Here is a 22,423-nt window from a genome sequence, read left to right as displayed (position 1 = left end):
ATATAATGCTATACTATATATATTATATAATATATACTATATAATATATACTATATATATACTATATAATACTATACTATGTATATATAATGCTATATATATGCTATACTATATATACTATATAATACTATAATACTATACTATATATATACTATACTATGTATATGTAATGCTATGTATATAATGCTATACTATATATACTATATAATATATACTCTATAACATATAGTATATATATACACTATATAAAACTATACTACGTATATATAATGCTATATATATGCTATACTATATATACTATATATACACTATACTATGTATATGTAATGCTATGTATATAATGCTATACTGTATATACTATATAGTATGTACTATATAATATATGGTATATATACACTATATAATACTATACTATGTATATGTAATGCTATGTATATAATGCTATACTATATATACTATATAATATAATATACTATACTATGTAATATATAGTATAATATATAATAATGCTATACTATACATACACTATACTATATATTTTTTTTTTTTTTCTGTTGATTCTATTTTGCTGGGGAATCCCGATACACTGGAATACATGGAACAATAGTGCCCATTCAGCGATTACAGTAGCTGTTTGTTGCGTGAGTTCTAGTATTCTGCTACAAATAAATGATGGAGCCAACACACAGCCCCAGCAAAGCCCCCTCGAATATCGCCATAGCAGCCTCAGACTTTGCCCTGCGCCACACTGAGTTGGGGTGGGGAGGCGTCTTCAGCTCCCGGATGTGCACTGGCAATTTCTGCTTCTGGCACCTTCCCTACACCGTTGGCTCCCACAGCCCCTTGGGACGCTGACATCAGCCGCCAGGTGCTCCAGGAGAAAAGAGAATGCCTGAATCTCTGGGGGCCGCTGTGGAGGCTGCTTCTCAGGGCCCCGGTTGGAGAAGAGCCTCAAGAGACAGCATGGCCGGGGGTGGGGTGCCCCGGGGCCTCTGACTTAGTGCCCCCTGCCCCCCCCTCCCCACCCCCCCCCCCCACCCCCCCGCCCCAGATGGCTTCCAAAACAGTGACTCTGGGAGAGACCCTCCTAGCCTAGAGAAGACTGCACTCTACCGGATGGTGAAGACAGAAACTCAGCAGAGCAGCCGGCCCCGGCCCCCTAGGCCAGCCACAGGGTCCCCAGCCCGTCCTTGTGGCATTCCTGCCCTCCCCTCCAGGTGCCACTTTCCCCTGGGGAAACAGGAAGTCGGGATGATCTTGCTGAAACCTGCAAATGTGAGATATCTGGCCTCCTCCTTACCACTCAGGGAGCTCGTCAACAAGCAGACTCCTCCTCCACAGACCCACAGAATCCCTGGAACTGTGCCCCGGGGTCTTTGCTTTTAACAGCTTCTCCAAAAGACGTGGGCCTGCACGCGTCTGGCCAAGGGAAACAGCCCTGAGCTGAAAGGCACTCTCTCCCCTTCCCCGGGGCCAGACCTCCTGCTTCCTGGGTTTATATGGCTTGTGGCCATCGCAGGACCTCTCTGAGCCTCAGTTTCCTCATCTGAAAGATGGGAGTGATCATGGCTCTTCCTCAAAGGATTCAAGAGAAAATAAAAGTGCTCGGTGCAGAGTCAAGGATCAGTAATTGTTAGGCATTATCACTGAGGGAACAACGGCTCCCCTGCAAACTTTCTTTCTCCCACATGTGAAATGGAAAAAGTCATGTCTTGCTGAACACCTACTATAGTTTTTGGAGTACACGAGCAAGCTCAAAAAGCACTCTTTTTCCAAAAGCAGCTTCGTAAATGTACCAGTGTACCTTTAAAAAATAATAAAAAACTGAAACTATTAATAATAATAATAATAATAAATTACAACTTCCTGAATGCCTTCTATGTGTCAAGCTCTGGCAACAATCCTGCCTGATGGGTACTGTTATGCCCGTTTTAAGAGAAGGAAACCCATACTGCACCTTGACCCAGGTAAAGTGGGCTTTGAACCCGATCTCAGTCTGGGACCCACACTGTGCTACCTTCATAAAGCTGGTGAATAACTGTCTCATCAGCAGGAGCTCCCTAAATTTCCCTGATTTTCCACAGTCATAAATACACGATAGTATTTCCAGGCAAAATTTGTTTATGTAAGTAAGCTTTGCTGTTAACAACGTTTCTTTTTTTTTTTAATGTTTGTTTATTTTTGAGAGAGAGTGACAGTGAAAGCGGGGGAGGGGCAGAGAGAGAGAAGGAGACACAGAATCGGAGGCAGGCTCCAGGCTCCGAGCTGTCAGCACAGAGCCCGACGCGGGGCTCGAACCCACGGACCGTGACATCATGACCTGAGCTGAAGTCGGACCCTTCCCCGACTGAGCCACCCAGGCTCCCCAACACCCTGAGATTGGAGTCCGAATCTTGTTTTCGCCTTTCATCCTCCCGAGTCCCACCCTCAAGGCAGACTCCCTAGAACTCCCTTGGGACTGTGTTTCCGGAGAGGGACAGCTCTCTTGATCACAATGACATCTGGCACAGAGCTTTGTAGGAAGCAGGTTCTCCATAAATGTGATTTGAAACCGTGCAAATCACTACCGTGGTGGTCTTTAGAAAGATAGGAGGAAAACCAAAAGCAATAATACTCATTTTGTTCACGTAGCCACGCCGTGGAGAATGGGTAAAGGGCCAATTCGGATCGTTTGACAGCGGGAGCCCAGAATACAGATACACACAGCACTGCCCTCCCGGCTGCACCCAAGCAACTGGAAATGCTCCTTAAGTCTTCTGATGGCTCACCTTAGCAAACGTTGAGGATCCTGGCTTCTACCGGACACTACAGCAGGTGCTGTGGCTGGGGATGAGCCAGCAGACGAGCACTAGAGGAGCTCATTCCTCCTGGGGCAGAGGTGCATGCGGGCATCCGAAGGCGAGGGCCGACCGAGCCAGGATGGGCAAATTTCTGCGCGGTATATGGAAAACCGCTTTTGCGGTTGCCAACTAATCATTGCTTACGACGGTTCATTTTTCCTAGACCCCTAGAGAACTTCAGGGTGGTTGGGATTTTTTTTCATGTATCACCCCTTTCTCACTGCGTGTCCGAGTGGCTGAAGACCAATTTTAACAAAGTCCTGAAAAAGACTCCACCCTTTGGAGAGGGGTCAAGTGGTAAGAATAAGTTATGAGTCATCCCAAATTTCATCGCATCGTAAATTCGGACTGGTGACTGTGCAAGGCGAGAAGCCGAAATGACAACACACACGTGGAACAAAAAAGCGATTCGAGCCCCAAGTTCATGACTAAACAGTCATCTTGTCTCTCCCATCTGCTCCATTGCCTTCCACGGCGACTTATTTTCATCCGTTCCTCCAAGGAGATACGAATAAACTTCGGGACTTCCGCTGTGCCCTTCACCTCAACCCAGGCAAAGCAGATTTATCTTCTGAGGCTATAATGGGTCTCGTTTACCATTATTCGAGTTTGCTCTCCACGAGTGGCACATGGCGTACAGAACGCTTCCCGGATGTACAGTGTAGTCATTTGGAGCGTCTCCATTATCTCCAGGACCATTAATTAAATAGGCTCATTAATTAAATCATTCTGCAGTTTCAGAGCAGCATTAGCACGGAGCCTTGACCGGAAGGGGGATGAGTGGGGTCAGTGGAGACGGGGGAATCTCAAAAACAGACGTGGGGGGGCGGGTTGGGGGTGAGGGGTGGGGGCGGGGGCGGGGCGTGAGGACGGAGGTGACAGTGAGGATGACACCCCGGAGGTACGGCACACCTATGATGGAGATGTAGAGAGTCTCCTCCCCACCTCCCCACCTCCCCACCTCTCCAATATTCTCCCCAAAACTCCAGGAGGTGTGTCCCCACCAGGGGCGAAGCGACACCCAGGGCTCTGCCTCCCCCACTCCTGAGGCAGAGGGATGCTAGCTGGGAGCTCAGCTTCCACTCTAAGGGCCTCCTCGGCACCCAGTCAAGGCCAAATCCTCACATCCTCTTTCCTGCACACAAATCCAACAACATCCCACCCTAAGTACCCCCCCCCACCATGAACTCCATGCTCCCCTCTCACATCTGCACGGCTGCTACTGGGGGGCCTTCTGGATGTTGCTCCGTGCACCTCGCCCCTCAGCAGGAGGTCTGGGGAACAGGCATGGAGGTCCCTGTGAGACCAGGGACCCGGGTCGTCCCCTGGGTCCGTTCTGGCAACCAGAAAGAGAGGAAGCTTTGAGGCCCAGGTCAGTTATTTGTGATGCCGAGGCCAGGAAAAATACCATGCGGGGTGTTTTCTGCTTGGCCCCGGGGTCCCTAGCGGCTCTGCTCCTCCCTTTGGAACTGCCCCATGACTTTTGACCCCTCTGGTCCACACTGTGCTCTCCCCTGGAGAGCTCAAGGGTACTTCCTGTCCTCAACATTCCGTCGCTTGGAACTTCTTCATAGGCAGCCTTGGGACATCTCTTGTGTTGTTCTTTTGCTGCTACAGTAGGGCTTTCCCCTTGGGATGTGGGATGCCTTATTCCCATGGGATTTGGGCTCAGCTCCTTAGAGGCAAAGGAGCCCCCTCCCTGCGCAGAGTGGAGATCTCGGCAGGCTGTGGGCATAGCGGTAACTAGCACCACTGTGGTTTTCATGTCCTAACCTCCGAAGGGAAGATGTATGGTTAGAAGCAGGAATGGCCGATGATAGAAAGAACTGCTTTAGTTCTGTGCTTGCGAATCAGCAAGGAGGAGTAGGCACTTTTTCAAACATAATAGAATCCAAAACTATATTATTTTCCCTTATTTCGATGCTGCTTTAGGCGTGAACTATCTAATTTGGGGGGTTTTAATTTTTTTATTTTAAAAAAGTGTCTTTTAATGTTTATTATTTTAAGAGAGACAGAACACGAGTGGGGGAGGGGCAGAGAGAGAGGGGGAGACACAGAACCCGAAGCAGGCTCCAGGCTCCGAGCTGTCAGCGCAGAGCCCGACGCGGGGCTCGAACTCACGGACCGCGAGATCGTGACCTGAGCTGAAGTCAGATGCTTAACCGACTGAGCCACCCAGGCGCACCTTGAACTATCTGATTTTTGTAATCCTTCAATGCCATTTAGCACAGGTAGTCACCCCAGGTAGACACCCCTCAAGTGCAGGGAAGAATGGTGGTAACAGCACAGATGTGGACACAGGGGTCCCTGGAAGGCAGGGTAATGGTCTGAAATGACCAGAAGCTACACATGTGTCACTTTCTCTCTGTCGCTGCCAATCAAGTACCTCTAACTACTCGGAACACCTCCTTTCCTTATTCTGCGGAAGTGACATTGTTTCATCGTAACCTCCCATCACTGTCCCTTGGCATCAAAATCAACGCACGCAGCTCGTATTATTCATCAAATATTTACTGAAAACTTACCACTCTGTGTGCAAGCCGGAGGCCAGAAGCTTGGGATACAAAGTCATAAAATGCAGTTGCAACGGAGGTGACAAGTAGCTACATGGTGTGGCTGGGTTTCACACAAATGCTACAGGGAGACTGAGAGACGGCACCCCGGGAGCTGAGCCCAGCACAGGACTTGGGGCTTGAAAAATGAGTTTGTGATCTTTTCCGGGGGAGAAGAGAAAATGTATTCAAGGCACAGGGACTGGTTCGTGCTAAGGCAGGAAGTGTGACAGAGCCTGGTATGTATTGAGAACGGCAGACCGTTCTGTTGAATGGGCTTTCAGTCCATCGTGTGTGTGTGTGTGTGTGTGTGTGTGTGTGTGTGTGTGTGGGCACGCGCTTGAAGGAGGAGATGATTAGGCTGGAGAGGTGGTAAATGATCTCATGCCTCATTTATATTTTACCCAGTAGATAAGGGGAAAACGGCTGAGTTTCTTTAGCCATGAAAATAAAGAGATTAGGGTTGGTTTTAGCCAGGTTGTCCTGATGTGAAGAAAGCATGCAAGGGGTGTCATTCCAGAAACCAAGGAACCAGTCTCACCTTCCCTGCCAGTCTGGGCGGCACCTGTACAGGCCTAGATTGTGGCAGAGTGAGGCTTTAGAGAAAAAGAGGGGAATGGACCCTTCAGATGCCCTGTCAGATGTGAGGGTCCGGGAGGCAGAGCAGGAAGAATTTTTCACCACTCTGGGTAGGGTGCGGTTACTGACCTAAGGCATTTTTAGTTTTTAGAACAGGGTGGAGAGGATAAACGAGCATTTACACCAACAAATAAAACTGTTACTCTTGTTTGTAATTTTGTAGCACCAGCGGATAATGAACCCCTTTCCTTGAAAATCACATGGTGTCAATTTCATGCGTGTGGCAAAGCGCCCTAATTAAAGACATCCTACAGTTGCTCAAGTCTTTCCTCCTGCACATTCTTTCCTTTCTCCCACAACAGATCCCCCTACATCAACCCCCTTACCGCAAGACACCAACAGGAGTTCAGACTGAGGGCAAGTGTGGAGCCGTTCTGGGCTCTGGTGCAAGTATGATCTATAAAAAGACATTCAGAAAACAAGGACCCATGTTGCCATTTTGCCTTTAATGGAAAAGTGGCTAGCAGTTACAGTAAAAAAAAAAAAAAAAAAAAATTTAGTTTAATAAAAAAAAACAAACTATCCAACTTCTAGGCAATCACTGAATTTTCAGAAACACACATACACTCTAAAACCAACGGTCTGTATAAAAATAAACTTTGAATGTGCGGCTAAAAAGGGAGATCCCCAGTCTTTTCGGCTGCACAAACGCTCCGTAAAAAGGAGGCGAGTCTAGGTGAGCCGGGTTCACCCCAGCGCAGAGGGGGCTTTGACTTTGGAAGACAGAGCCTGCTTGAAGCGCCTCTTGAGGTCTTGCATGTTGGGAGAGCGCGGCCGGGGAATGATGGAGGCTCTCCTCCTCTCCCCGCTGACGCCGAGCGACTTGCTCACCTCTTTGCAGAGGTGCTGAAACACATCGCAGACGTCCTCGTAGTTTTCACTGGTGGAAATTTCAAGGAACAGGCTGCCCAGCTCGTTGGCTAGTTGAACGCCATCACACGTTTGCACCTGCCGGGCATGCAGAAGGTCCCCCTTGTTGCCCACGATGACGACGGGGACCCTGGCGTCAGGGTGGACCTTCCGGATGTGCTGGTAGAGGGGGCGGATGGCCTGGTAGCTGTCGTAGTCCGTGATGGAGTAGACCAGCAGAAAGCCGTCTGCCCACTGCACGCACCTGGACAGCGGATCAGCTACCTGGAGGAGGTTGTCTTGGACCTGAGAAAGATCAACGCGAGTCTGGATCAAGGAAGCCCGCAGTGGGAGCAGACGCAAAATAAGATCAAAGGGACCCTCGGGAAAACAAGTTCGAAAAAGAAATCTTAAGTACAGTTTTCAGACTCCACCTAGCTTCTGCGGAAGGCGGCTCTGGCTGCGGGGAGAACAAATTCTCGGGCCAGCTCCCTGCCTGGGTTATTTTATTGGCTGCCACTAATGCTCGATCTTTCGGCCCCCTGCTTGGCAGGTATTCTGTGGTGAGCCCTGGCTGACTGAAGGATGACTTCAACGAGAACTTTCAAATTAGAATGGCGCAATCTTTAGGGAACTGGGAATAAACAAAACTTTGAAAACAAGCCAAGATAAATATCTTTTCCCAAGCCCATAAAAATATTTTTAGCATGCCCTTGTTGAGAATGTTACAGAAACAAATTCCTTCTTTCTGTTCTTCCACTAGACCTTGCCTCCCTAGAAGGGAGCACAATTAATAACTTGTTAATCAAGTTAAATTCCTGACTGCTTGCCAAGGGCTTATCTGGTTGCAATTACTAACTTGAGGGAACAGTTAGAAGCACGTCAGCAGTCCCTGCTAGGGGAGGAGCCCCTCCCCAGAATCCCACCCCAATAATTTTGTTAACGGTTTCCTGGCCCAGTTCTGGAAGCTGGGGAGGACCCATCCCTACAAGCAGTGATGCCCCACTAGGGTTGTAAAGAAAGGTCATGTATCTCTCTCCTTTGGAGGTGACGGACACCAGGATGCTTGCTGCCTCCCTAACCATCCACCCACCCTGCCCGAGCACCCAGGAGGGTTTCTAAGCCCCCACCTGGGGACAACCCACTTCTATATCTAAAGGCAAAACGGGTGTGTTTGGACATCTTGCTCAAGCCTGGGAGCCCTCCCCCGCCCCCGGGGTGTGCAAGGTGGTGAGCTGTTTGCTTCTGGCAGTCCTTACCTGGATGCCCCCGGGGGTGTCCTGAATCTGCAAGGATAGCTGGTCCCCCTCTACGTAGACGAGCCGTGAATACAACTTGCCTGGAGAGTGAAGGAGAGTTTGCTTTTAAATTCCTAGCCTCCTATCAGGAGAGAGAAAGCCGGAGCTCGGAGCATGCAGCCACGGAAGCAGAGAGCACGAAATTATTCTAACCTGTATTCGGTTCATAATCGCCGATGAATCTCTTGGTGAGGAAGCGCACGATCATTGCTGAAAGGGAACCATGGGGAAGTCCGCTAAACGACTGGCACCAAACAGTCACCCCGGACGCTCTCGAGGAAAAGGAGGGGGCGATGGGCCGCAGGACAGCGGGTACTGCCCCAGTCCTCCGGCTCTGCAACCCCCAGGGTGCGGCCGTCGCGGTCTCCCGCGCGTCGGGGTGTGACTGCAGGTGCCCGGCCTGCCGCACCAGCCCCCCGCCATTCTCCAGCAGGTGCCAACCCGGGCGGGAGGGAGCCCTGGACTAGACGCCCCGGGGAAGCAGCGGGAAAAGCGGGCTGGCGAGGGAGAGCCGGGGCCGGCGCCGAAACTTCCAGGTTCCTCCCCGCGCTCCACCCCGCCTCCCGCCGCTCCAGAGCTCCGGCTCTTCCCCGAAGCCCGGTTATCCCCCACCCCCTGCGCGGCCCCCCGGGCACTCACCGCTCTTGCCCACGCGGCCGGCGCCCAGCACGGCCAGCTTGATGTCCTTGGGCGGGAGGCAATCGGAGGAGGACTCGGGGATGGGCGCGAGCAGACAGTGCCCGGACATGCTGGGCGGCCGCATGGAGGGCGCGCCGGCCGAGCGGGACCCGCCGCCGAGAGCGCAAGCCTGCCGAGCCCGGCCGCAGCGCCGCGGCGGCCAGCAGAGCGCGCGGGGACGCGGGAGCGCGGGCAGCGCGGCGGCCGGCGGAGCGCGCGGGGCCCCGCGGGTTTTAAAGGGCTCGGCGCGCGCGGTGGGGGCGCGGCGACCGCCCCCGGCTCCTCCTCCTCCCGCCCCTTCCCGCGGCGGCCGGGAGGGGACGCGCTGGCAGAGCCGAGGGGGCCGGTGGCCGCGGGCGTGCGCGCCGCCTAGGCCCTTGACGCGCTGTGCGCGGCTCCCGCCTCCGGCCCCTGGAAGGACCGCCGCCGTCCCGCGAGTGCGTGGGAGGCCCCGCGTCAGGCTGTGCCTGCGTAGCCCTGGGGGCCCCTCCTTCCCGCGGAGACGAACCAGGGTCCCTGGGCCGGTGGGTGAAGCTGAGAGCCCCATGAGCTGGAGGAGGAAGGAAGGAGGAAAAGGTGCACTCAGTCGGGTGTCTCCGCAACAACGGGAGGGATAAATTCCCGTTGAGTGCAGTGGCCCTGTTTATTTCCAAAGGTGCTAAGGGATGACATTAATAGGGAAGAAAGAGGGGGGTGGAGTCCTGAATTCGTGTCAGTATAAGGGAACTCGGTCACGGTGACCTGGCTCCGGATATGTGAAGGCCCCTTCCGGGCAGTAATTGTTTGCAACTCGGCCTCCCGGACCCTCGCCCCTCGCCCCTCGCCGCTGGCCTTGGCTGAATCCACTCATTAGGGAACCCTCAATGCACATCCCGTCCCCTGGGAGCTTTGGCTCCGGACTGATTCTCCATTGCTGTCTGCACTTGAGTCAGGCATTTGCTTTATTACTCAAGTACTAAAATGAAGGTCGGTGTGGATGGGGAGTGGAAGAAGAGGACGCAAAAGGGAAACGTGGCCTGCTCTCGGGTTTGGGGAGCCCCCCGTAGGAAGGCAGAAGCCTTGGGATTTTATCCTTGTAGGTTCAGAACTTCATGCTTCTGGCCTCCTGTGTACCCACCTCAAATGTCCAGTTGCCTATTGGGCGGCCCCTCCCTTACTCGCCCCTTTCTCTTGGTTGAGTCAGTTGGCTTTGGCTGCATGACAAACTGCATGAAACTTAATGGTTTAAAGCGACAATCCCCCACAGTTGCTCACAAGTCTGTAGGTCAGTGGAGGGGTTATCCTAATCTGGGCCAGAATCAGCTGACCTAGGCTGGGTCCTTTCGCGTATCTGCGGAGAGCTGGCAGGGGGTGGGCGGTGGCGGGCAGGCAGTCAGCTGTGATGGGGGAGGGAGTCACAGGTCTCTCCCCACCCGGCAGGCTGGCCCCAGTTTGCTCCTGTGGTGGCTGGGCAGCGAGTGGAAGCAGAAGCAGAAAAGGCCTCTCGAACCCCAGGCTCCATGGTGGAACCCATCACCCCTGCTGCATTCTGTGGGCCAAAGCAAGACACACAATGCGGCCCAAATTCAAGAGGGGAAGATACACCCCACTCCTTAGTGCAGGGAGCTGAAGTCACATTTGAAAGGGCTGAGGGTATGCAGGGAGGGGTAGAGAGTGGGATCCATGTTTGCAACCGACCACGCTAATGCATGTTCCTTCCGTCTCCCCACGTGTCCAGACCGGCCACCTGTGAGCCATCCTTGATTCGAACCACTCTCGCCTCCGAGTGCCACCATTTCTATGGCCTGCACACCTGGGTGTCTCCCCTCTCCATCCCACTGCTGTCCTCGCTTCTCAGTTGACTTCTTCGGGGCTCCTGCAGCAGACTAGGAATCTCTCCTCTCAGATTTCTTTGATCATTGCTGCCACCCCCACCCCTGTCTCCCAGTTCCTCTCTCTTGGGACGCCCTTGGCAGCACGGGTCTCAGCTGTCACTTTCTGTTGAACTGGTTTCCTGCCTGTCTCCAGGAGGACAGAGATGCCTTTAGCATCAGCACACAGTGGTAGCTGGGGCTTACAAGGTCCTTTGTTCATTGACCGACTTTCTGAATGAGTAAGTGAGTAAATGAAGTCTTCCCTGTGTGAACTGGAAAGGGCAGAAATCGTAGGTACAACCATCATCCAAATACCTCGGTTTTGAAAGCAAAATGCTCTCAAGAGAAAGTGTTCCAGGAAGTGTCCTGAGATGAACTGCCGTATCTCAGTTGCACGGACCTTTGCCGGCTCACAAGGCAGTCTTTTAAACCTCAGTTTAACTGGAAAGATTTGAAGCAGGGCGCCTCCTTCCTCGACGGGGAGAAGGTACCATAAAGACAGCTACTATTTACAAAACCTTGAAACTATCTGGTTCCAAGGGTCCTTCAGCTGCTCAGTAATAGGGGTCCAAGTCGTTGCCTCCCAGATTCTCTTGGCTCTCCTTGGACACAAAAGGGCCCCTGCTTCGCCAAACACCAAGTCCTCAGCAAAGCAGGGAGGGTGGGACTCTATTCTTTGGTCTCTTTTTTATTATGACAAAATAATTCTCAGAACCCGCAGACTTTCTCTTATCTCTGAATCTCCAGAGCTGAGACGTTGAGAGTTTATCCAAGTATCTCGAAAAGACTGGGACTGCCACTCCCTTAGGACAATCGTCGTCCCTTCCTAGGAGCTAGCAGGCACACTGCTTCCCCATTAAAAATCAAGAAATAGAAGAGGGGATCACTGCGGAGGAGTCCACGGGACCTGCCACAAACACCCCTCACTTTCCCATTAAAATGCAGAACTCTCAAGGGAAAAGAGAGCACTTTCTTGGCTGAATCTTGGACTTCTCTCTTCACCTCACATTCCCCATCTCACATTCCGTCAGAAATAAGATCGTTTTAATTTAAGGTCACCCAATAAGTAAGATTCCTAAGACTGTTCCTCTGTCCACTGATGATTATGTTCCATTTTGCATTCATGTTGCACCTTTGCTCAGAGAGCTCAAAATGTTATTCTTTGCATTTGCAGATAGATAATCCATGACCTTTTAATACAGACAGTATGTTACCGACTGTTACTGAACATTATAAATAGCCTTCCTTAAATGGTTGCAGCTTGTGTTCTCTTTCATTTTGGATTTCTTTGTGTCCAGAGTGATGTAAAATTGTACTGCAACCAATACAACACAGGCATACTGAAGTGGTTTTAACATGATAATGGAGATGCGTAGGCACAGATATAGATACACAAATCCTGTGGGTGTTGAGAATACATGTGAGTGGCAGAATTTGCTAATTTGCAAACATCAGCCTCAGGAAGTTATTAACCCTTTACCAGCCAAGTAAGCTTGATTTCTAGCCCTCAGGCAAAACTTTGCTGAGGGTACTTGTCTAGTTCAAGAACATCTCTTCCCCCACCGTCCATCATCTCCTAATATCAACTGTCTTTCCTGCGTATCCTAAATCCTTGAACACTGAGCTTACTGGAGACTCACAGACTACCTTTTGGTAGTTTCCCCAGAATAAAAACTGTGCTTCTGTACCAGCTCCCTACTTTATTTCAATCTTCAAAATTATTGAAAATCTACTCATTGCAAAGCTCTATTAAGTGCTGGTACAAAACACAGAGAACAGCTTTGTTACCATTTACTGAGGAGACAAAGTAGAAGACATTCCCGCCTGCCATCACAGACATCCCTAGTGAAACAGTGAAATTAATTCCCTTTTATAAAATTGCTTAATGTACAAAAAAAAATTCGCATACATTTTTTCTTTAATCTTTTTTTTTTTTTTTGGACAGAGTGTGAGCGGGGGAGTGTTAGCAAGAGAGGGAGACACAGACTCTGAAGCAGGCTCCAGGGTCCAAGCTGTCAGCACAGAGCCTGACATGGGGCTTGAACTCACGAACTACGAGATCATGACCTGAGCCAAAGTTGGGCGCTTAACTGACTGAGCCACCCAGGCGCCCCATTTCTTCCTTAATCTTAGATTAAGCCTGTAAAATGGGTTCAATATCTCCTAAATTGAGATTCAGACAAGTTTGGTACCTTACCCAAAGTCACAGAGCCATTCAGCAGTAGATGCCCCAGCCCCTCTGATGTCCAGTCTTGGCACTTCCCATCAAGGTAGAGAGCAGGATGGGAAACGCGCCAGTCGTGGACAAGGAGTGACAAAGCAGGTCAGGGTGCCAACTCCCAGTAGAGCTACAACGGGAAGAATTAAATCTGAAGGGGGCGGGGGTGGTGGTGGTCATCAGGGAAAGCTACAGGGAGAAATGGCCCGGTCTCCGAGCTTCAATGATATTTGATAGGTGGAAGCACAGAGGGCAAGAGATAGCATGTCAAGCTGAAGGAAGAGCATGAGCAAAATCATGGAGGTAGAAAGTATAATTCAAGTTCGGGGAGCTGGCAGACTCCAATATTAGGATGTAGCGTGATCCAAGAAGTTGGCGACCCCGCCACGGATGGCAATGAATGCTACCCTCGCTCGGGAATGTATCTGGAGCCCATGGAAAACCACTGAACTGTTCTCGAGGAGGGAACAATATGTAACTGTCAGTGCTAGGAGCGTGTGAAAAACAGAGTATCATCTCTGCTCCCAAGGATCTGGAAACTATTTACTCACTCATCTCCCAGAAGCAATTCTTCTGGATCTCCTTCTGGCTCAGGAGCAAAAAGTTCAATCACGTCTTCCCTTGAGCTGAGCCATCATCATCACCCCATTTCAGAGACAACAGAGTACCTCACTGCATTTCTTTTCCAAGTCAAATGATTTCCATACATTCCAGTCTTGCTAGCCAAGGACGTAGGAGAGCAGTCTCTGTGCTTTTCCCATTTGGGGCTTTATGAGCTAGCCTGTCGGTTACGCCTCACCACACACTCTGGCAGTTTGGAAAGAATCACAACACAGAAACCCCGGGCTGCTTACTCCCTCCTCTGCACACACTTTCCACCTCAGCAAGAACAGCAAGCAGGTGCTGCCTCACTGTTACTCATAACCAAATAACCTGTCGAGCACATTCCGTGGAGGTTTTCGAACGAACAATACCAACTGTTTTCCTTTTCGGTGGGGATGGGACAAATACTGGTCTTCCAAAACCAATTGTTTAAAATTATTTCTCTTGCGCTCAAAAAATAAACCTGCTTTGTTTATATTTTAGCAACATTGTTTATATTTTATGTATTTCTTTTCCCACCAGAGCACAGAGAAGATGCTATAGATACTAGTGAGAACATCAAAGAGGTATCAAACCGTGGGTTTTTTTTTCCCCACTACCACAGAGTATGACAAATTTTATTCAACCCTTGGGATTGGGCTCAACTGAACAAAAACAGAGGCCTTAAAAGACACCTAGCTAGATGAGAAAAGAATTAAAAGTTCAAGGAGCCAGGCACCTTCACTTATGGTCATTGCTCTAACTGAAAAACAGGGTGAAAAGTTTTACAGTTAGAACATTTTCCTTCATTCTCATCAAGTGTACGAAAAGGGAATTGCATGGTAAGAGATTCACTTACAATTTCACAACCTGTAACAATTACTCGTTTTTATTTTATTAAAAAAAATTTTTTTTTTTAACGTTTATTTATTTTTGAGACAGAGACACAGAGCATGAACGGGGGAGGGGCAGAGAGAGAGGGAGACACAGAATCGGAAACAGGCTCCAGGCTCTGAGCCATCAGCCCAGAGCCCGACGCGGGGCTTGAACTCACGGACTGCGAGATCGTGACCTCAACTGAAGTCGGACGCTCAACCGACTGAGCCACCCAGGCGCCCCCAATTACTCGTTTTTAAAAGGACCTGCATTTCAAGGCAGGTACGTAATCTACCAGTGCACACACACATTACTCAAAGCTCAGGGAATTGGATGCAATTTATTTCACCAGTAATAAAACCCCTCCAAATGAATCTGTGTAGTCTATGCAGGATATCAAGATGGAGCTCCCCAAGAGGAAGCTGGAAATACGGTCGGAGCTTCAGAGAATGTGCGCTCTGAAATTGGAGTCTCAAGTGTATTAGAGAGGACTCAAACTTGAGCAAGCATCTCAACCACCCAGAGAGGCTGTGAAGAGTGCTGGGCCCAGCCCCAGAATTTGATTCAGTAGGCCCACATTCTTAACGAATTTCCAAAAAACGTAGGTGCCATGTGGGAGAGAACCACTGGCTTGGGTCATGCAGAAAATAGAGAGTAGAGACAGATGCGGAGCATCACGAAGCCAGAAACACAGGGTGCAGAGTCAGACAGGTAGAAAAACCTGGGTGAAGTAGGATGGCAGAAGCCTCTGGAACAGAAAGTTAGTCGTTGGCACGTCCAACATCAAGGAGGTAAAATCAAAATTGATGTGTTTGGTGACCCTTGAGAGGAGGTTCATAGGAACGGTGGGGGCAGAAGCCAGATTTGCACTGGGGCGCTAGGAAATTAAGTTACAGATGGGACAAGGCATGCACAAGAGAAGCGGCTTCATTTAACTTGCCGGCTGAAGTCAAGGAAAAGCAAGCGGAAAGGGTCAAGGGTACAAGATCCAGGAATAATCAACGAAACGGGAGCAGACGCAGGTCAACACCAACGTTCTCCCCTCTGCTGTCCCTTTACACACCGTGCCGTCCTAGCTTACCTTGTTTTACACAGCTTGAAGTCTTAACTGCTCCTCCTAGACTGTCCTCTTTGCAGTTTGTCCCCACTTCTCTGGCAGAGTAGGTAACAAGTATTCCCTACCCTGAGAATGTTAAGTTGATAACCACCCCAACAAAATGCACCAAGTCCAAAAGCAAGCGTGTAACTCGGCCTATCTGAGGCGCCGCAAAGGTAGCGTAATTGAATTGGACCTTGGGGCTCAAGGAGTAGGAGGTCAGAAAGGCAGGCACTGACCAGACGATGTGGGTTTTCATAAGGCCCTTGAGAATCTGGAGGTCGGAAAGGTAGTCAAGACACAGCAAGGACTGCATTAAGAGGCAAAGGGAAACCAGGCAAGTGCTGCAGGAGGTGAAGCCAAGTCCATAATGAACGCAGTATCCTCCCACCAAGTTAGCAAAGACTGAATGAGAACAGTGCAGACACCGGCATTTTCATTCATGGGAGGGCAAACTAGTATAATCCTTCAGGAAAACAATTTATTCTCAATGAATCGGGAATCTGGAAAACACACTTTAGACTCCCCGCTGTGTGCGATGAACGATCTTTAAAGCGTAACCCGAAAAGCCCCAATGCCTTACGTACATTCGCAGGACCACCGCTGCCACGGACTGCACTGCACCCCAGATGGGAGCTCGCGGGTCCCGATGAACTGCCCGAAGGTAACTCTGCCCTAAGCCCGCTCTCCTTGCGGCCCTTCCTCCCCTCAACATTCAGCCTCGCCAGCTCTCCCGCACCGAGCGCATCTTGTCCTCCGCCAGGCCTCTTCTCACAAGTATGCCATGGGGGTCACGGTTTAACAGGAAATCACAGGCCCTGAGTGCACAAAGGACCTCCGGGAACCGTGTGGTCCAATCCCTGTACACCTGTGGGGAACACCCTCCTTTCACAGGGGCCAACAGAAAGTGAGGTTAACACGAGCTGCTGGAAGACAAGCCAACAACTGTTGAGGTTTCCACAGCATGTGGGAGATTTAAATAATCCCGGAAAACAAGATTAAACGAATGAGAAAATGCACATCAAAAAAAAGACAGTGCTTTCCTCATTAATCCCAAGAGCATTTATTAAATGCTTACTATGTGCCAGGCCTTAGGAGTGCAAAGTTACTAAGACAATCTCTAACCTCAGGTGTAATGGGGAAGACAAGTTTTTAAAAATTATAAACACTGTAATGGGGCGCCTGGGTGGCGCAGTCGGTTAAGCGTCCGACTTCAGCCAGGTCATGATCTCGTGGTCCGTGAGTTCGAGCCCCGCGTCAGGCTCTGGGCTGATGGCTCAGAGCCTGGAGCCTGTTTCTGATTCTGTGTCTCCCTCTCTCTCTGCCCCTCCCCCGTTCATGCTGTGTCTCTCTCTGTCCCAAAAAATAAATTAAAAACATTGAAAAAAAAATTAAAAAAAAAAAAAAAAAAAAAAAAGCAAACACACCTGTCGTGGTAATAGATATAAGGGATTTAATTCTATCATCCCAAAGCAGATTTTCTCCTTTGATTCCAGTTTCATTCCTCTCCTTTCTCCTTAAAATACATTAGGGAAGGTTCACGTATGACATGCAAGGTGAACAAAGGACAATCAGGAATTCACCAACTTGAGAAAGCATAGGCAGTCTTGGGCAAAGGCAAGTGCGAAGGACCTGGGGCAACAAAGAGCGTTTCCAATAAATAAATTTTTCCTAACACCATAAAGAAAAACACTTAACAGGAAATGACAGGGAAAACAATTCAGTGGGAACCAGAATGCTTTAAACAATCTTTTTAACTAATAGGCTTCAAAGGGAAGTTCTTTATCCTTAAAACATAGCTACTTAAGACTTGATAAAATTACAAGTACTCAACTTTCCGTGCTTAAATGCAATCTCAACAGATAACCTTTCATTTGTTTTTAAAAAATCTTTTTTCTTAGTGATTTAGAAGAACTATTTTCAAACTACTATAAGATATGTTATAGGTACTATCTGGCAGTTCCTAATCAATTGAGTATATTGTACAATAAACCACATCTTTCAGCAAAAACAAAACAAACAAAAACCCCATCATATTTTAACGTTTATTTTTGAGACTCTAGAGAGAACACAAGCAGGGGAGGGCAGAGAGAGAGGGGGAGAGACAGAATCCAAAGCAGGATCCAGGCTCTGAGCTGTCAGCCCAGAGCCTGACGCGGGGCTCAAACTCATGGACTGCAAGATCATGACGTGACCCAAAGTCGGATGCTTAACTGAGTCAGCCAGGTGCCTCAAAACCCACAAAATTTGAATAAAGCCATCCCCCACTGAATTTGGATATAAAGTTTGCTTTAAATACTTCTTTGGGGAAGACAATACCACGCTGCCACTCAATTAAAAGAAACATTTTTACAGTCTTGACGTCTTTTATTTTTTTTTACATTTATCATGCCATGAATTCATAGGGAATGGGTTCCAACAGCTCAGGCTCCTTTCCATTGGTTCTCACAAAGTGTGCTTCTCTGGGTGGGGCAGGCTAGTAAAAAAAAAAAAAAGGCAAGGGAACAATCATGTAAACTACAATCATCAATTTCAAAGTACTCTAGAACCAAAAAAAAGTAACAGTCAATTCATTAACTTTCATATAAAAGAAAATGACCACTGAGCAAGTTTTAAAATTCCCAAGATCAATACCAAGAAGCCATCTGCCAAGCACTCACCTGGCGCTTCAGTTGAACCCAAGTACCTTTCTCCTTAGCTTCCTTCTTTTTCTGATCGTTTTCCTTCACACGCTTCAGGAAGCTGTCTCGGCTCTTTGAGTGCTTAATGTGCTCGATACGTACATTAATTCTCTTAGCAAGAATCTTGCCCCTGGAGAACAGAAATCCCTATAAATGCTCCAGCAAAAATGTAACAAAGTCCAAAAGCACTTCTGCCAATTTCATTTATTAAAAAAAAAGAAAAAACAAACATTAAAGGCACCTGGGTGGCTCAGTCAGTTAAGTGTCCCACTCTCGATTTGAGCTCAGGCCACGATATCCTGATTTGGGAGATCAAGCCCCACATGCGCTCTGTGCTGACAGCGTGGAGCCTGGGATTCCCTCTCTCTCAGTCCCTCCCCTGCTCTCATGTGCTCTCTCCCCAAAACAAACAAAAAAACCACAATCCATTTAAAATAAATCAACCACGAACCTTTTACCAACAAATAGGATTAAACAGCAAGGTACAGCTAACTTACAATCATTTATTAATCGTACTGGAAGAGGCGTTGAGGCGAACACCCTCCATTTGTAAGCTTTCTTTTAACGAGGTGACAGACCTCACAATACTAAATAAGCAAAACCAAATCGCTAACTAGATTTACACCGTGTTACACATCCTTTTATACTCTGAACATCAGAGTTGCTTAACACCAAGTTCTAATGAACATTTTTCATTAGGTCTAGTTCAATTTGTTTCCTCTGACAGGATACAAGACAAACACCCAGTTTGCTTGAGTTTTGAAAGGATATTTCCTTTGCCCCACTTGAATGACCAATAAAGACATAAGTCCAATTGGCAAAGTGAAACGGGGGTATGAGGGAATACTAATCAGCTGGAAAGAAACCAGACATTACTTACTTCACTTGTTTGTTTACGACAATGCCAACAGCATGCTGGGTAACGTTGTAGACTCTTCCAGTTTTGCCGTGGTAACATTTGTGGGGCATTCCTTTTTGAACAGTGCCCATTCCCTATTAAAAGGAGGTCAAAGTTATGCCAGCAATTTTCCCTTTTTACATCCTGACTCTTATTAAAGTAACTAAGATACTCTTAGAATTTTTCTTTTAAATGGCAACTCCAGAGCTTTCAGAGCCGGTGAAATGGGTTTTTCACATCGCTTTAAGCAATCAAAAAGACAATCATCATTAAGCTCTAGAGTGCCAGGATTCTTTTAAATACCCATCACAAAAGAACGTAACTTTCACCGTTTTTTAAAAAACAGCAATCTCCATCTTCATCAACAGTTAAATTTTGTACTAACGTATTATTCCTTTCCACCTTAAAAAACCTGATTTTTCCACTACCTGTTAACAAACAAGTAGTAAAGTTTTCAGATTCAAGAATAGCACTTTAAAAACTGGTTTCTGGAAGTTAAATTAGCCATTCTACACTTATGAGCTCTTATTTAGGCCAAAAATTTCCCCCTATTTAGGAGAATAAAAAGTCAACAGGTGAAATACAATATACACTAGTATCCGAATTTCAGTATTACACTTTTCTAGCTTCTAATGTTGTTCTGTAGGTTATTTACCCAATTTTAGAATTTACCTTGATGTCCACAATATCACCTTTCTTGTAGATTCGCATGTATGTTGCCAAAGGAACAACTCCTGTCCCCCAAAAAATCAGTATAGTTAGTATCAAGATTAAAAAGTCCAGACTACAAAATACATGTAAGCTTACTAGCCTTCAACATACTCTTATCTTTGACAGTTGTATTTTTAAAATCTTGTTGCCAAAAAACAACTATATGAAATTTATGCTTTTCATTTACTACAAAGAACAAGTTAGGTAGATGCTGGTTAACTAACACCATTTATTAAAAACACATTATACGAATATATACTATGTTTGCTCTCAAGAAGGAAGTATCTACTTACCATGTTTTCTAAAAGGCCTAGAGAACATATAGCGAGTACCTCTCCTCTTTCCCTTTGTGTTGGTCATTTTGGCGAATTACTGAAAACAGTAAGTATAAAACGTCAAACAAAACCGCAAAATTGGTAATTGTCTTTTTAAACAACAACAAAAAAAACCCAATCAAACCACATAAATTTCAAATGCTTGCTTTACAACAAAAAAATCTAAGTTGACTCACCAATTATTTCCCATAAAGGATAAAACCCCATCATTTTGGCATGTAGGATCCTCACGCAAACTGCCTAAGTGCTATTAACATTAAAGCTACGAAGACCTGGATTTTGGAACCCACACCAGTACTTTCCCTGTTAGAACATAAAACACAGAACTTCTACCCCACTTTTGTAGAAGCCATCTGAGAATGCCAAAGGCACTGGAATTACTAACGGACAGTAATTTACTGTTGGAGAGCAAAACAACTCAGCCCTGCCATTTTTACGTGGTAGATTAAACCCCTTCTCTTATCAAGGTAATTTTTTGGGAGGGTCATGTCTACAAAGCACTCAGCAACTTTTTTTAACATTGTGAGAGAGAGGGAGCCTGCAGGTGTGAATGGGAGAGGGGCAGAATCTGGAGCAGGCTGCAGGCTCCCAGCTGTCAGCACAAAACCTGACGTGGGGTCCGAATCCGAACCCTGAGATCGTGACCTGAGTCCAAGTTGGACGCCCAACCAACTGAGCCACCCAGGCGACCCCACCGAGCAACTTCTAGTGTATTGTGTTTAATATTAAGTGGTAGTTAATTTATCGTTATCTAAGAATTCACATATAGGCATTTCAAATAGCATCTTTCACTGTTCCCCAAAAGGTTGAAACAATGGCTTTTATGCTCCAGGTCGCTGGAGAGCAGAACTCCCATCGCTGGGAATTATTCCAACCACAAGGCAAAATATATGGAAGTCAGGCTTAACTTGATGAGACCCTAACATAAATCCCTTAACTTATGAACACTTCTTAAAAGAAAAGGTATTCCAAAGCACCTTCTTTGGGTAACTTGAGACGCAAAGGGACACAATGTTTCACCCGACCCTGCTTGAATCCTCAAATTCTCTACATTTGTACCCAGCGCATACAAAAGCGTGAAGTTCATCATATATACAAGAGACGCGCGGCAGGTCCAAATCACTTCCCCGGGTCACAAAGTGGCAGATTTGATAATGGAAGTAATTTCGGACTCCAGAAACCATTCTTCCACCAGATCCATTTTCCCCAGTAAGAAATCACCCAACACACGCTTTTGAAAATGATACCTGATGTAGGGAAAAGTGATGCTTTCTTTAGAGTCTCCAAAAGCACCAACCTGCACGCCACCTGCAGTTTGCTCAGCTCTGGTAGCTACAATTAGCAAACTAAACCCCCCCTCCCCCAAAAAAACCTAAGATTAAGTGGTAATTCACTAACTCCTCCCCCTCCCCCCAAGAGTCTACATGAGGCACACAACTATTCGGGAATCCTTTCACCGGCTGCCCCGGCCTTAAAATACCTGCGGCAACCTGAACGTACTTTTCGTTTGTCCAAATGCGACTTGGACCTAATCTGTAACAACTGGGATAATTTCACAAGCACTAACGCCGAGGGGTCTGGGGTTCACATCCTGCGAGGCGACTAAGCGGGCATCTACTCTTTTCTCGGACCACGGGCCCGGGCTTTCACACACACCCCAAGGCCTCCTTGGAGGTTAAAACTCCTGACTTTAAGCCCGTTTTAAACCCGTCCAAAACGACCGTAAGTCCCCACCCAACCCATTACAAGTTTAGGTTGCACATTAGGGGCCAAAACTCCACACTGAGTTCCAAAGGCCTGCGTGGGCCACGCGGCCCCACAAAGCCTGTCCGAAGGCCCAGAGTACGGAGTCTAAAGCCGCGGGGACCCAAGAAAAACCAACGATTCCCTAAACTGACCCGAGTCGCCTCCCCGCTGTATCTCGACTTCGCTTCTCTGCAGCCTCTCCCCCCGCAGGGCCCCGGCCTCGCGGTCCGGTCCTCAGCCCCCCGGCCCAGACCCGGCGCACGCCGCTCCCGGTCTCATTGAACATGGCTCCACCGCCCAGGCCGGTGGGCCCCGAACAGTCTAACCAGTCCCTTTCAGGCCTCAATGCACGGCCGGAGCGGTCACAGGGTCAGGACTCAGGTCTGGGGGCCAAGCGGCACCGGGAGCCACGCGCAGGCCCTACCTGGAAGATGGCGGTTCCGGCCGAAAGGAAGGAGGCGGGGCTGCAGCGCGCTCCTTACAAGGGCCTACGGGCTGCCCGCGGCACTGCCTGAAAGAAACGCCAGCCGAAAGCAACTCTTCCGGGGAAAGGGATCTTCTCAGAGAACAA

The 22,423-nt window shown here is 48.2% G+C and overlaps 2 protein-coding genes, 1 long non-coding RNA gene and 2 other non-coding genes across 6 annotated transcripts; all 5 read right to left on the bottom strand.

Annotated features, from left to right (window-relative positions):
• Positions 1-720: 720 nt before the first annotated feature.
• On the bottom strand, positions 721-17,608 carry LOC125168865 (uncharacterized). The gene is made up of 3 exons (XR_007153328.1): positions 17,411-17,608; positions 12,385-12,388; positions 721-731 (listed from the first exon to the last, which is right to left on the bottom strand). It is a non-coding gene; the product is annotated as an uncharacterized LOC125168865 (long non-coding RNA).
• Positions 6,459-9,052, bottom strand: RASL11A (RAS like family 11 member A). Of its 2 annotated transcripts, XM_047864249.1 has the most exons (4): positions 8,818-9,052; positions 8,332-8,388; positions 8,140-8,219; positions 6,459-7,186 (listed from the first exon to the last, which is right to left on the bottom strand). In XM_047864249.1, the coding sequence occupies exons 1-4, from the start codon at positions 8,939-8,941 to the stop codon at positions 6,719-6,721; spliced, it is 729 nt and encodes a 242-aa protein (XP_047720205.1). In that variant the 5' UTR covers positions 8,942-9,052; the 3' UTR covers positions 6,459-6,718. The 2 variants fall into 2 exon arrangements, with proteins under 2 accessions (XP_047720205.1, XP_047720213.1); XM_047864257.1 differs by lacking the exon at positions 8,332-8,388.
• Positions 17,609-17,827: 219 nt separating the features above from the next.
• Positions 17,828-22,353, bottom strand: RPL21 (ribosomal protein L21). The gene is made up of 6 exons (XM_047864267.1): positions 22,277-22,353; positions 20,065-20,143; positions 19,733-19,794; positions 19,043-19,155; positions 18,142-18,292; positions 17,828-17,957 (listed from the first exon to the last, which is right to left on the bottom strand). Exons 2-6 carry the CDS (start codon positions 20,129-20,131, stop codon positions 17,868-17,870), a joined length of 483 nt encoding a protein of 160 aa, XP_047720223.1. The 5' UTR covers positions 20,132-20,143; positions 22,277-22,353; the 3' UTR covers positions 17,828-17,867.
• On the bottom strand, positions 18,872-18,998 carry LOC125147526 (small nucleolar RNA SNORA27). The gene has a single exon (XR_007145229.1). It is a non-coding gene; the product is annotated as a small nucleolar RNA SNORA27 (small nucleolar RNA).
• LOC125147481 (small nucleolar RNA SNORD102) lies at positions 19,266-19,336 on the bottom strand. The gene has a single exon (XR_007145208.1). It is a non-coding gene; the product is annotated as a small nucleolar RNA SNORD102 (small nucleolar RNA).
• Positions 22,354-22,423: the final 70 nt, after the last annotated feature.

This window comes from Prionailurus viverrinus, chromosome A1 (assembly GCF_022837055.1).
Source record: "Prionailurus viverrinus isolate Anna chromosome A1, UM_Priviv_1.0, whole genome shotgun sequence".
NCBI classification, from domain to species: domain Eukaryota; kingdom Metazoa; phylum Chordata; class Mammalia; order Carnivora; family Felidae; genus Prionailurus; species Prionailurus viverrinus.
The sequence above is the reverse complement of the archived record's forward strand: the minus strand, read 5'-3'. Positions and strand labels throughout refer to the sequence as shown.

What these genes read in the sequence shown, in the direction of transcription:
- RPL21 (XM_047864267.1), bottom strand. Translation starts at nt 20,131, where the DNA reads ATGACCAACACAAAGGGAAAGAGGAGAGGTACTCGCTATATGTTCTCT. An exon ending in GTCGTAAACAAACAAGTGAA is followed by an intron (nt 18,293 to 19,042) that starts GTAAGTAATGTC and finishes TCTGTTCTCCAG; the next exon opens with GGGCAAGATTCTTGCTAAGA. An exon ending in GGGTTCAACTGAAGCGCCAG is followed by an intron (nt 17,958 to 18,141) that starts GTGAGTGCTTGG and finishes TTTTTTTACTAG; the next exon opens with CCTGCCCCACCCAGAGAAGC.
- RASL11A (XM_047864249.1), bottom strand. Translation starts at nt 8,941, where the DNA reads ATGCGGCCGCCCAGCATGTCCGGGCACTGTCTGCTCGCGCCCATCCCC. An exon ending in CGATTATGAACCGAATACAG is followed by an intron (nt 8,220 to 8,331) that starts GTTAGAATAATT and finishes TTCACTCTCCAG; the next exon opens with GCAAGTTGTATTCACGGCTC. An exon ending in ACACCCCCGGGGGCATCCAG is followed by an intron (nt 7,187 to 8,139) that starts GTAAGGACTGCC and finishes GATCTTTCTCAG; the next exon opens with GTCCAAGACAACCTCCTCCA.